The following is a 12432-nucleotide window of genomic DNA, read 5'->3' on the forward strand; positions in this document are numbered from 1 at the left end:
AGAATTCTCGGTATATTTTGGATCAGTCCTTTATCAGATGTGACTTTTGTAAATAGTTTCTCCCAGTCCGTGGCTTGTCTTCCCATTCTCTTGACATTACCTTTTGCAGAACAGAGTTTTAAATTTTGACAAAGGCAATTTCATGGAGTGTGTCTTCCGTGTTGTATCTAAAATGTCATTGCCATATCCAAAGTCATCCAGATTTTCTCCTATAGTCTTCTAGGATTCTTACAGTTTTGCATTTTGCATGTTAGGTCTGTCATTCATTTTGAGTTATTTTTGTGAAGGGTTTACAGTCTGTTTCTAGGTTCTTTTTTGGGGGACGGGGTTTGTGGATTCACAGTTTTCCCAACACTATTTGAGGAAGAGGTTCGTTGTCTTTGTTCCATTACATTGCTTTTGCCCCTGTCAAAAAACAGCTGACTCTGTGTATGAGGGTTTAAACCTGGGCTCTCCCTTCTGTTCTGTTGATCTTCTTTCACCAATATTACTGTCTTGTCTTTGTCTTTATAATGTTTTGAAATTGGGTAGTGTCACTTCCAGATTTGTTCTCCTTCGGTATGGTGTTGGGTATTCCAGGTGTTTGAAGGAACGTTTTTTTCCCTTTGCCTAAAAGCAAAGAATTGAAGCCTTCCTGCTTAGTGTGTGATGGGTTACATTTTGGAAACTTTCAGGAGCCTCTTTCATACCACAGAAAGAACATCTCATAATCTTAGCGTGAGGGGATTAGTCTCCCTCCCTCTGTCTGTATGCGTTCCTCTGTAGGTATTTCATCTACTCAGAAATGTTTATTGAGTGTCTACTTAGTGACAGTACTGACATTAAATGATAAGACCCCAGTCTCCAGTCTGTGAGGAGTTCGTGGGGGAATGGGAGAGGCGTGGAGGGCATTGCAGGAGAGACCCGGGCGAAGCACCTTGGGGGCTGTGGGGAGGCTCCATTAACTGGTTGAGGTTTGGGAAGCTTTACAGAAAGAGAGAAATTGCAGCTGAGCTTTGAAGGATAAGTAGGTGACGGTCTGAGTGGAGGAGGATGGGCAAGGGCAGTCTGATGGCAGAAGCAGTAAGGAGGTGGGAAGGAACGTGGTAGGTTTGGGGAAGCACCATAAACTGAGTACAGCTCAGGTGTGTGGTGTGCGGAGAGACATGAAGTCAGAAAGAAAGAAGTTCTGAGTGGATCACCCGGAGCCTCCCGTGCTCTATCAGGAGTGTGAGCTTTTTCCCGATTAAGGTTACTAGGTGTTTTATTTTGTTGAGATAAAATTCATATAACATACATACCATTTAATATTTTAAAGTATACCATTTAGTGGTTCTTGGTGTATTCACAACATTGTGCAGCCATTGGCAAGATCTGATTTCAGAGCCTTTTCTTGCCCCCCTCCCTCTCCTCTTAGCCCCTGACAACCGCTAATCTCCTATTTGTCTATTCTGAACATTTCATATAATTGCAGTTGTACAACATGTCACCTTTTTTGTCTGTCATCTTTGCCTTAGCATAATATTTTCATAATTCATGGTAGCAGGTATCAATACCTCATTCCTTTTTGTGATATAATAGCCCATCGCGTGGACAGACTGCATCTTGCTGATCCATTCATAAGTTGATGGGCGTTTGGATGGTTTCCTCTTTTTTGGCCATTATGAATATTGTTGCTATTTGTGTACAGCTTTCTGTGTGAACATGTGTCTCCGTTCTCTTGGGGATATACCTGGGAGTGGAATTGCTGGGTCATATGATAACTCCATAATTAACTTTGAGGAACTGCCAGACTGTTTTCCAAGTCATTGGAGATTTTTAAGACAGAGCAAAACAGACTCGGATTCTATTTTAAGCCTCACACACTCTAGGACTGTGTTTTCTTTTGAGACTAGGTATTTCTACTTCTGTTATGTTTTCCTAGGTCAGGGCATCACAGCCCACAGCCCACAGAAACCTGTCTGTTTTTTTTAAATCATGTCGTTGTGACTGTCATGAAGGAATCTGTACTCACTAGCCTAGAATGTGGCAGAAAAAGTGCTGTCGGGGTATTCTCTCTCCCTCTATGATGTATTGTAGAGAAAGAGTTTTTCTTTTTTAAAGAGAACCCTTGATTAAATTATAGGCTATTATTAGGGAGTTTATTGTACTTATAAACTGTACTTGGATTCCCTGTAATTTGTTATAATTAATGCAGGAGTTCAAGAGCAGAAAGCAGGGATCAGGTTGTGGCATGCTTTTCTCTTTTGCAACACCTTGCTATCCTTGGCCTTTTTTCACTAGTAGTTAAGGCCTGTGTGTGTTTGTGTGCATTTAAACAAACATTATCCTTTTTAGGAAAGGATTGCAATCCTTTGACTCACTGAAACGTAAGGAGCCTCGATAAGAAGTTAGGCGTCTGTGGCAAAAGAGGATATCGATCGGTGAATGTTGAGAACTTCTGGGTTTGAATTTTTGCCAAGACAGTCGTGTGTGTATGTGTGTGTGTGTGTGTATGTGTGTGTGCGCGCGCACGTGCGCGTGCGCATATGCAGTGTTTGTGTTTTCACGCATGCACGTGTATTGGCTTGTGGTGTGAAATGGCGAGGAGACAAACTTTCCCTTTTAAGGTTATCTTTGTCGAGTCAGAGTTTTAGCCTTGGCCCCCCTCTCCCCTGTTGGGTTGTTTCCATTTTGCACAGTGGCAGGAGCCTTGGCTTTGTACTCTGCACGACAATGCAGAGTTTTAATGGACTGTGGACTTGAACGTTCGTTAAGCATAAAGCATTCAGAGGGTGCATGGGTCAGGCGGCAAACACATTATTATACGTGAATAATCATCAACTGAAATCTTCTCAAGGGTTTTGAGGATAGGGGGACGGAGGGAGGCAGGCATTCAGGTTTATCTGGTCGCAGGCCTGCGGGCGGTCCTGTTTATCTGGTCCTGGCAGGCAGAGAAAGGGGTGGGCCACCCTGCCCAGTATCTGGATTTACAGGGTGCACACCCTTTGGAATGGATGGAATGTGCCCTTTCTCTCTTGCTGGTATCTCTGTCAATCTCAGTGTTAAAATTATGTCCCTTTGCTGTTCTCTACCCCAGAATTCTAGGACAGCCTGTCCTCTGTCACCTCTTTCTTGTCTTTTATAGTAAAGAAACTTGTACATTTATTTCTTACTCGTCCCATGTAACGTCAACCAGAGAGCAATGGTACTTCTTTAGTATGTCCTACACTGTCCTGGGAGAGCTAGGTTCTAGTACCTTCTAGCAAGATTCTTCTGATGTGGCTGATTGTGAAGGAAGTTTTCTAGTGAGGAAACATGTTCCTTCCTTCGTAACAACAACAACAACAACAACAACAGCAACAACCAGGCTTTCTCTCTCTTGCCCTCCCCCCGGAGTAGCTGCTGGAAAGCCTTTGCAGACTGAGGAATGTAAGGATAGTATTGACATGCTCCCCTCTCTCTAAGTTGTCACATCTGTACGGACCATGCACACGGGAAGGGAGAAGCTGGGGTGGCTGACCTTGACCTGCAGAGAAGGGAGAGGCAGACGGGAGCTGCCCCATAATAACAGTGGTAAGGCAGGTCGATAGTTACAGCTTACAGAATGCTTTCACTAACCTATTTTTAACTATGAGAAAGCATTTTCTTTCTCAGATTGGGCAGTGGGGGTAAAGGAGTAATGCACGGGTGATATGTGCCGGTCACACCGCTCCCCGGGTGGTACCTGTGTGCCAGCAGCAGAATGAAGTCCACACCCCTTCTTTACGATCCATGACATAGAAGGACCTGGATTCAGCCAAGAGTCAGTAGAGACGGTGGGTGACATAGGGGGAACTGCAGTTTGCTTTTTAAAAAAAATCTGCATTTGGAAATCCATCTAAGGGCTATTTGTACCCAATTCTGGCTGGGTACAGGAGCCTTCTAGGTAGGAGCCTACCTTTAGGGACCCTGCTCTCTCGATTGCACTTTGCTCCTCTGCATCTTACGATGCTGTTAGCAAGTCAAGAGAACACACAGCTTGGTCCCCCTGCTCCCCACCCACCTCTGGAAATTGAAATTTCCCAGAGGCTGGTGCTGGGACAAAAAACACCAGATCTGAATTACCTTACGACTGTCCTGCCCTATGTTTTGACAGAAAGCTCATGCCAGCGCAGTCGGATGGGGCGGAAGCCTGCTTGGTGATCAAAGCCTCTCCTTAGAGGCAGTGGGATCCCCCCAAATCGCCAAGTAGTGGCATTTTTTTTTTTAAAGATTTTATTTATTTATTTGACAGACAGAGATCACAAGTAGGCAGAGAGGCAGGTAGAGAGACAGGAGGAAGCAGGCTCCCTGCTGAGCAGAGAACCCGATGTGGGGCTCGATCCCAGGACGCTGGGATCATGACCTGAGCTGAAGGCAGAGGCGTTAACCCACTGAGCCACCCAGGCGCCCCAAGTAGTGGCATTTTTATTTTCACTTTTATTTTTGGACTTTAGTGGAACCAATGACTTGCCCACAAAGGCTGGGAATCAGATCCCGTTCTCTGGCTCTCTACGGCTCTGGTCTGTCGGGCCCTGCCTCTAAGAGCAGTACGACCTTGGACAAGTCATTCTCCTCCCTCCAAACTGTCTCCTTCTCTAAAAACAAAAGGGTAGGACTTGGATTTTTGAAATCTTTCCCTTGTCAAATAGCTTAGGCTAAATCATGCATGATGACGAATGACCCACAGATCTCTGTGGCCTCAGATAACCAGAGGCTTGTTTCTTGCCCACGTTCCGCATCTGCTGTGTCCACTCCTGGGAGCTCGGGCCCACCAAGGGGCAGTCCTACTTGGACTCTGCAGGTCCCAGGGCAAAGGGAGACAGACGACTCGGAAGGCTCCTGCTCCGGGGGTGGCACTCCTTCCCCTTGAACCCAGAGCCTACCTGCAGAGTTGATGAAGCAGGTGGGCAGTCAGGGGGAGGACGGAGGAGGGAGGCTCCATGGAGAGCAAACATTTGGCGCAGTCATCATGGCCGCCCCCTCTCCTGTCTCCACCATCCTGTGATTGACGCTGCGAACGTGGAGCCCTTGAGCGCCATGACCAAACCCAGCTCTCAAGGCTTTTTATACCTTCGTGGCTCTTCTCTGTTGGAGGCCCTTCTGCTGAACTGGCCTTGGAATGAATATTTCACTTGTGGGAGGGGTGGGAGAAACACCGTAAAAGCAACACGCCCTCGGCGTCTGCGTTCCTCTCGCCTTCCTCGTGGTTCTGTGGGGGTACAGTCCATCCTTTTCGGAACACCACATGGAATGTCTCAATCTGAGAAGTAGTGACAGACCTGCAAATACAGCCAAGTCGCACAAGTGCTGAGATAAATCCCCCATATATGAATGGGGAAAAGAGACTCGAACATCTGAGCAGCACATCCGTAAATGTGGAGGAATAACGTGACAGGGTATAATTTTGAGAGAATTCTTCCATACAACTGTCAGAAGCACTGAATGCTCTATTGATTTGACCTGGTGCGGCACTTTTTTCAGACTTCCTGTTCAGAATCTTAGGGAGAGGAAGGAACATGGAAAAGTCACTGATTTTCTTGAGCTTGGTTGGAACTCTTCCAGACAGAAGAGACATCCCAAGGCTGTTTCATAGTATCCTTCAGTTTCCAGTTGTCATATTTAATAGCACCGACTATCAGGAAGCTTTTCTGTTTCCTGTAGAGAAACCTGAATTTTAATCTCTGTGGAGTAAAACCAAGACAAAAAAAAATGTTGAAAATAGAAATTTTACCTTTACTCAACAAGTATAATTATATTCACCAGTTGGTAGAGGGAGAGCAGAATCCTAACCTAAAACCTTATTCACTGGAGCCCAGCACTCAGATGGACGACTTCCAGGTCTTTGGATAGGAAAAGTATTAAAAAGTTTTCCTTGTGAGCTTGGGTTTTCAAAGAGGATCTCTTTGGAAAGTTGGCAGTTACTTTCCTGGCATGAGGATTGGTGTGTGTATGTGTGTGTGTTTTCCCCTCCACCCAGAGCTATGACAGGGTGGAGTATGCTTCCATGAAATTACATGTTTCCAAAATAGAATTCACTGTTATATTTTACCACCGTTAGCACTGAATCTCTCATCAAAAATGAGCAAAAACCAAACATGCTAGAAATAGAATTTCAGCTCATATTCTCTAATTTAATCTTCATATAGGATAGAATTATTATACTTCACAAAAGCGCCTTTTAAGAAAAAACATACCAAACAATTTCCAGAGTGTTCCAGATTTCGTTCTCGTTTCTGCGACCTCACGTCGTCATCATATAGGATAGAATTATTATACTTCACAAAAGCGCCTTTTAAGAAAAAACATACCAAACAATTTCCAGAGTGTTCCAGATTTCTTTCTCGTTTCTGCGACCTCACGTCATCATCGCCACAGTGTCACGTGGTTGTCGTAGCCTATCATTAACGCTGTTTGGATTCTCTTGTAGTCTGGATGGCTTCCAGGAAAGAGCTCTTGCTTTCTTCAGCTCCTCGGTTTTGTATCCCAGTACAAGCCTATGTCTAACCTGAATGACCAGGAGCGATCCTGGTGTTCCTTGCTGGCGTATTAGGACACCCCGTTGCCTAGAGCGGCATGGATCTGTTTAAAACTCCCTCGTGTGTTCTAGAAGTGATAGGTGTAGATGAAATTGGAATCAGCACGATAAGACAGCTATAATAATTGTTTTGCTGGTTCCCATGGATTATATTCCCAGAGGTATCAGCTGATCAGAGGCTCTAGCCATGGCAGGTAATGTTAGGGTTAACACCTTTTAAAATGTTTTACTCTTTGGTTCTTAAAAATGGAGCCCTTAATAACACACTCGAGAGAGAGCCATGACGTCAGGGGTTCAAGAGAGGACGACTATCCTCGTAAGGCAGAGACTGTTGTAAACTTCTCCAGGATGTCCCTCGGCATTAAACCAACTTCCGCACACAGGAAGTGCTTAGTAAGTGTGAATATCCATGTTTCTCCTGAACTTGGAGAGCAGAAAATAAGTCAGAACTGCTCAAGAGGGCGTGCCTGGCTGGCTCAGTTGGTTACGCGGCTGACTCTTGATCTTAGCTCCGGTGATGATCTCAGGGTCCTAGGATTGAGGGGCTCTCCGCTCAGTGGGGAGTCTGTTTGAGGATACTCTCTTTCCCTCTGCTCCTCCCCCTTTCTCTAAATTAAATAAATAAGTCTCTTAAAAAAAAAAAGTCCACTCAAGATGGCAAGGAGTGGGCACCTGAGTGGATCAGTTGATTAAGAAACTACCTTCGGCTCAGGTCGTGATCCTGGAGTCCTAGGATCGAGTCCCACATCAGGCTCCCCGCTCAGTGGGGAGTCTGCTTCTCCCTCTGATCTCTCCCCTCTCATGCTCGCTCGCTCTCTTTCTCAAATAAATAAAATAAAATAAAAAAGATGGCAAGGAGTGTATGGCATATAGAAGGGATTTGACATTGTAGGTTTGAGAGGAGTAGGGGAACTTTACCACTTTTTCCTACCTTGAAATTGGGTATTCTGGTTGGTTGGTTGGTTTGTCTTTTTCAAGGATTCTGTTTGTACCTTTCTTCAGTAAACTTAGGATTCCTTCTTATCTCGAAATTCTGTGGTTTTGTTGTTGTTGTTCGGTTGTTTTGTTTATTTAGTTTAGATATCCCTTTGCTTTTCTGAAGAAAGTCACAGCAGGATCCTCTGGCGATACGATGAAGTAACACTTCTTCATCATTCCTTTCTTCTTCTCCCACTTTCGAAAGTATGGTCTTGAGACTCTTTTAAGTGGCTGTTCTTTAAATGATCTATCAGTTTTCGCAATGAACTCTTCACATTTACAAGATCTTTTGCTGACTTAGGGCCCCCTTCCTTGCGCCAGTTTCCACGAGGAGGTGTTGTCCTTTCTAAGAACCAGCTAGGTTAGGAGCATGAAAGATCTTTCATAAAAGGCTCACGGGTAGTTCCCACTCTCTTGAAGGCAAAGTGACCTTACACCAATGAGTGGAGCATTTACTCTTTCCTTGAAAATGGGCCCAGAGGCCCAGGACTGGTGCCAGAGGAAAATCAAGAACCAGGCCAGGGAACAGGGAAGGAACATGGCAGTTGGTGCTGAGAAAGACCCTTGAGGAGAGGGGCCGCAAACAGGAAATGTGCTGTGCTACGTGGAAAGGGAAGTAGGCTTCCGAAGCCGGTGTTTCTCCTCCTTGTTCACGTTTTACTGAGCTTTCTCCCAGGAGGTGAACCAATGGTGTGCATCAGGTTATACTTATAGACATAAATCTGTTATTTAAGTAAGGCTGTAAAAGCTGAGCTTTGCTCGTGATTGACAGGGGGCACAGTCCTTGAAGCAAAGGCACTAATGTAAACCATTTCTGTTGGAGCTCTTGGAGCTCCAGATAAAACCCTGGAACCTGAGATCCTTAACACTCACCATGTGGCCAAGCTGCTGTCTGTCCCCCCTTGGAATGGAAGAAAAGCAAGCCAACAGCAGGCACCTGTATTATGGGAGTGCGTGGGACTACACACTTCTGTAGTGTTAACTCACCTTGGGCGACACATTTGAAAATGTTGAGCTTGAATACACCTGAGCTTGGGGACTTAACTTTAGTGATCAGGTGAAAAAAGGGAACCAGAAGAGAACATGAGACATATTTTAACAGTAGCAAACCAGATTTTTTGAGTCTTTGCTATTTTGATTTGCTTTGGTGTTTCTTTATATTCATGCACAATTGTTACTTCAAAATATTTCGTTTACTCTGATTATCTCCTGTGACTGATAAAGAGACAGGTTTATGACTTCCGCTTTCCTTCCATGGAAGATGATTGCCCAAAGCCCCCTTCCCCCCTCACCCCCTACAGGCCATACCTTCAATTTCAGGGGGTCTTTAAAAGTATCCTGCCTGTATTTCCTCCTTATTGTTTGTTCATTTTCGGAAACAGCAACACTGCTCCTTCATTACCAGCAAAAGACTTTCGGCCACACGCTCTTATGTATCAGGATTTAGAACCCAGGATGCCCCTAATCAGCTAAGGATAGAATAACTAGGTGAGACGGAGCCGTGTCCGCTGATGTCAGAGCACGGAGTGGGCGTAGAGCTTCTCTACGCATACCAGGGACTTGTCTTTGAAAATCAATACAGATGCTTATTATATACATTATAATTGATTTAATCAATTGATAGGGACAGAAGTATAATTACTGATTCAGTAGAGGAGCCTACAAAATGATTATGGATAGTTTTAGGTGAAAGGTAGGGCGGGAGTAGGAAGAACATGTTGTTTTCTGTTACATACTAAGTTTTACTAAAAGGAATTTTTAAATAACTCAGCATTGGTCCTTCTGATTGGAATATAGGTTTGTCCCATCAGAGACTGACTTGGTCATCTGTACCCCCTGTCCAGTCGACCCAAGAAGAGAGAGGAGGTAGAGAACTCTATGGAGGGGGGCAGAGACCCTGAGTCCTTCCCTCAAATAAACTTTGGATTGCTATGTAATGATATCCATAATATCAAGGTAGAGATGACAATAATTAGCTCTCAGTGCTGACTGCCCCTCTCTGAAACAGAGCTGAGTTTCGGATCACTCTTGAGCTCCCTGGATTGCCATGTCCCAGTTTAGAAAAAGTAGAGTTAACGGTCACCAGGAACAGAAAGGTTGTTAGCATTCACCAAGAATTAATGCTAGGAAAAGTCTGTTCTAGAGGAGACTGTGTTTTAAGAGTATGGTCAAAGGAAGGAGAGTCCTAGGAAGAAAGGTTTGGGGTGAGGAGATTTCTAAATGTTCAGGTAACTCTAAGAGCCCAGCACACCGTCCTGGCTTCTGAGGACAGTGGTCCTCTCTGAGCCGGGACGTTGCCCATGGGCACACTCTGTTTCTCTGCATCCGCTGGGTTGAGGATGTACTTGGGTTGGATTTTTGTTGAATCCCAGACCTGTGGGGTGAGCCTCGTCTCAAAAGCTTTGTCCTCTCTGCTAGCAGAATGCCCGACTATCTGGCCTGTTTGCGATCCACCCCACCAAACTATTGAGTTTAGAAAATGGAGTGTGTCCAGAGTGGTTTTAGGAACTCACGGCTGTTGGATGTAGGTTGGGCAGCTGTGTTGCCCTGGGTGTCCAGGTGCGGAAGAGCATTTCCTTCCCGGTCTCTGTTAGGAAGAGCTGGTCCTTACCGGGTGTTTCGTCCAGGGGACTTATAATGAGATCATTGGATGAGGACGCTCTCAAACTGAGAATGCCCAGGCTGTGGCACCTGCCACATCAAACGAAGATAAACACAGCAGAGGGCGCTTCCCGTCTTTTATGGAACTGACCTTTCTCGGCATCACCTGTGTGTCCTGCTGTGTACACAGGGTTTTACATCTAGAGACATTGATCTTGTGGAAACATATTCCAAGTATGTGTTTTTAAGGTTATTTGTCTCTCTGTTCCCACGGACAGATATCAGTATTACCTGCAAGTCAAAAAAGACGTGCTGGAAGGGCGGCTGCGGTGTACGTTGGAACAGGTGATCCGGCTGGCCGGCTTGGCTGTGCAAGGTAAGGAGTGTGACGGCCGCCATGGGGAATCCCATTTTCTCTCTGACTGCAGTGTTGCTGGCCTCTCAGAAGAAAAAACTGAGTTTACTTAAACGATCCCTTAGTAACTGTACTTTTCATTCCAAGATACGTTAAAAATGCAAAAATGGGGGGGGAGCCAAAAATAGTGGGTTTTTTTTTGTTGTTTTTTTTTTGGTGGCAGGCTGGTGGCTTTCTGAAAACTGTTTGCAAATCGTTCATGCTTGTATAATTTTAGTTTTATTTGGAGAAATAGCAGCTTTCATCCTGCCTTTAATTAAAGCTACATTCAGGGTTTGTGGAACATTTTCTCAGAATTATTGCACTGCCCATGTGGTCATATTTTGTGGCTTCCTGGTATGACTGTGACTTTCCCATCAGTTTTCAAGTGTGATAACTTTAAACATTATAGTATAATTTATTCTCACACAGTTAGAGAGAAAAATTTAAAATGCATCGTTGTAGGGGTGCCAGGGTGGCTCAGTCGGTTAAGCGTCTGATTCTTGATCTCAGCTCAGGTCTTGATCTCAGGGTCGTGAGTTCGAGACCCGTGTTGGGCTCCATGCTGGGTCTGGAGAGTACTTAAAAAAATAAATAAATAAAAATAAAATGCACGATTGTAATATGAAGCAACAAATACAGAGTTGAGTTCATTTGCCTTTCAATCTGTCCTACTTAGATTTATCAGACAGCTATTTTTTAAATCTTTCTAAATTGTTACATGTACTTTTACATAGTTTTATGTAACATACATGATTTTTACATAGATGTATACATTACTCTTTATTGAGTGGTGGCTTAATGGCCTTTAATCATTATTGAAAAGAAGATCAAAATGTAATTTTTTCAATAGTCATTCTTTTTCCTTAAAATCAGTTCCCGTCCAAATGGAATGCCAGCCGCCGAGTCCTTGCTGTGTGGACTGTTGTTGTAGAAGCTGTGAGCTGAACTTCCCATCCCAGACTCTGAACTAAAGTTGAACTTTTTGGGTTCTGGAATGTCTAAAGAGGCAGCCTTCCCTTGATCTCTTTCATCCCGGGGTATTAGCAGTTTAGCAATTTTTGTTGGACGTATGATTCCTAGCAGTGGCTGCTGTTGTTACCTTGTGGATGAAAATACACGAAATATGTTGGATCCCATCTCTTTACTTAAAAACTGTAAGGGAAAGGAAGAGTGCCCAAAATGATTAATAGAACAGAAAAATCATCAAAATAACAGAGAAGTCACCTTTAATACGAAAAAGAGAAGATCCCCTCTGTCCCTCATCTGCAAATGGATCTTCCTCCTTTCAAAAGGCTTTCTCTTCTGTTCACTTTATTACTGTCTTTTTACCCCTCTCACTTTTCAATCATGGGGCTTATTACAGAAATCCTGGGTATCGGAAGACCCTGGCGATAGCTTTCAGGCTGAGGGAAGTTGGTGTATGTAGCCTGGCTTCCCTTTTCACTGGGTCCTTGAGGCTAGCTGTTCGATCTGAGGGAATCTCCCCCAGCTACAGTGTTTGTAAAATGGTTTTCCCGAGAACACTTATGGGGTAGTTAGACCCAGCAGGAGAATTGTAACTTGAGATAAAATATAGATAACTGATGAGTAAACTTGAAATCAGGCTACACATGTGATCTCTGCTGTCTTTGTGTGTGTGTGTGTGTGTGTGTGTGTGTTTAATTATGTTTATTAACATATAATGTATCATTTGCCCAGGGGCACAGGTCTGTGAATCATTAGGCTTACACAATTCACAGCACTCACCATAGCACATACCTTCCCCAATGCCCATCACCCAGCCACCCTCTCCCTCCACCCCCCCAACCTGTCTTGAATATTAATGTTAATGTGATGAGTTAGGTACATCCTTGTCTTCTCAGCAACATCTCTTCACTGCCCTTCCGTGTGGACTCCTGCATTCCGTATCTCCTGTTAGATGCCAGATCTTTTACATGAA

At 44.3% G+C, this 12432-nt stretch overlaps 1 protein-coding gene across 3 annotated transcripts in view; it reads left to right on the top strand.

Moving 5' to 3' along the window:
• PTPN14 (protein tyrosine phosphatase non-receptor type 14) overlaps positions 1-12432 on the top strand; it is a 177373-nt gene that overhangs the window by 110104 nt on the left and 54837 nt on the right. For all 3 annotated transcript variants that reach the window (XM_045982491.1, XM_045982492.1, XM_045982493.1), the window contains exon 4: positions 10375-10472. In XM_045982491.1, the coding sequence (XP_045838447.1) occupies positions 10375-10472 (98 nt within the window). The remainder of the gene's footprint in view (positions 1-10374; positions 10473-12432) is intronic.

This window comes from Meles meles, chromosome 17, assembly GCF_922984935.1.
Source record: "Meles meles chromosome 17, mMelMel3.1 paternal haplotype, whole genome shotgun sequence".
NCBI lineage: Eukaryota > Metazoa > Chordata > Mammalia > Carnivora > Mustelidae > Meles > Meles meles.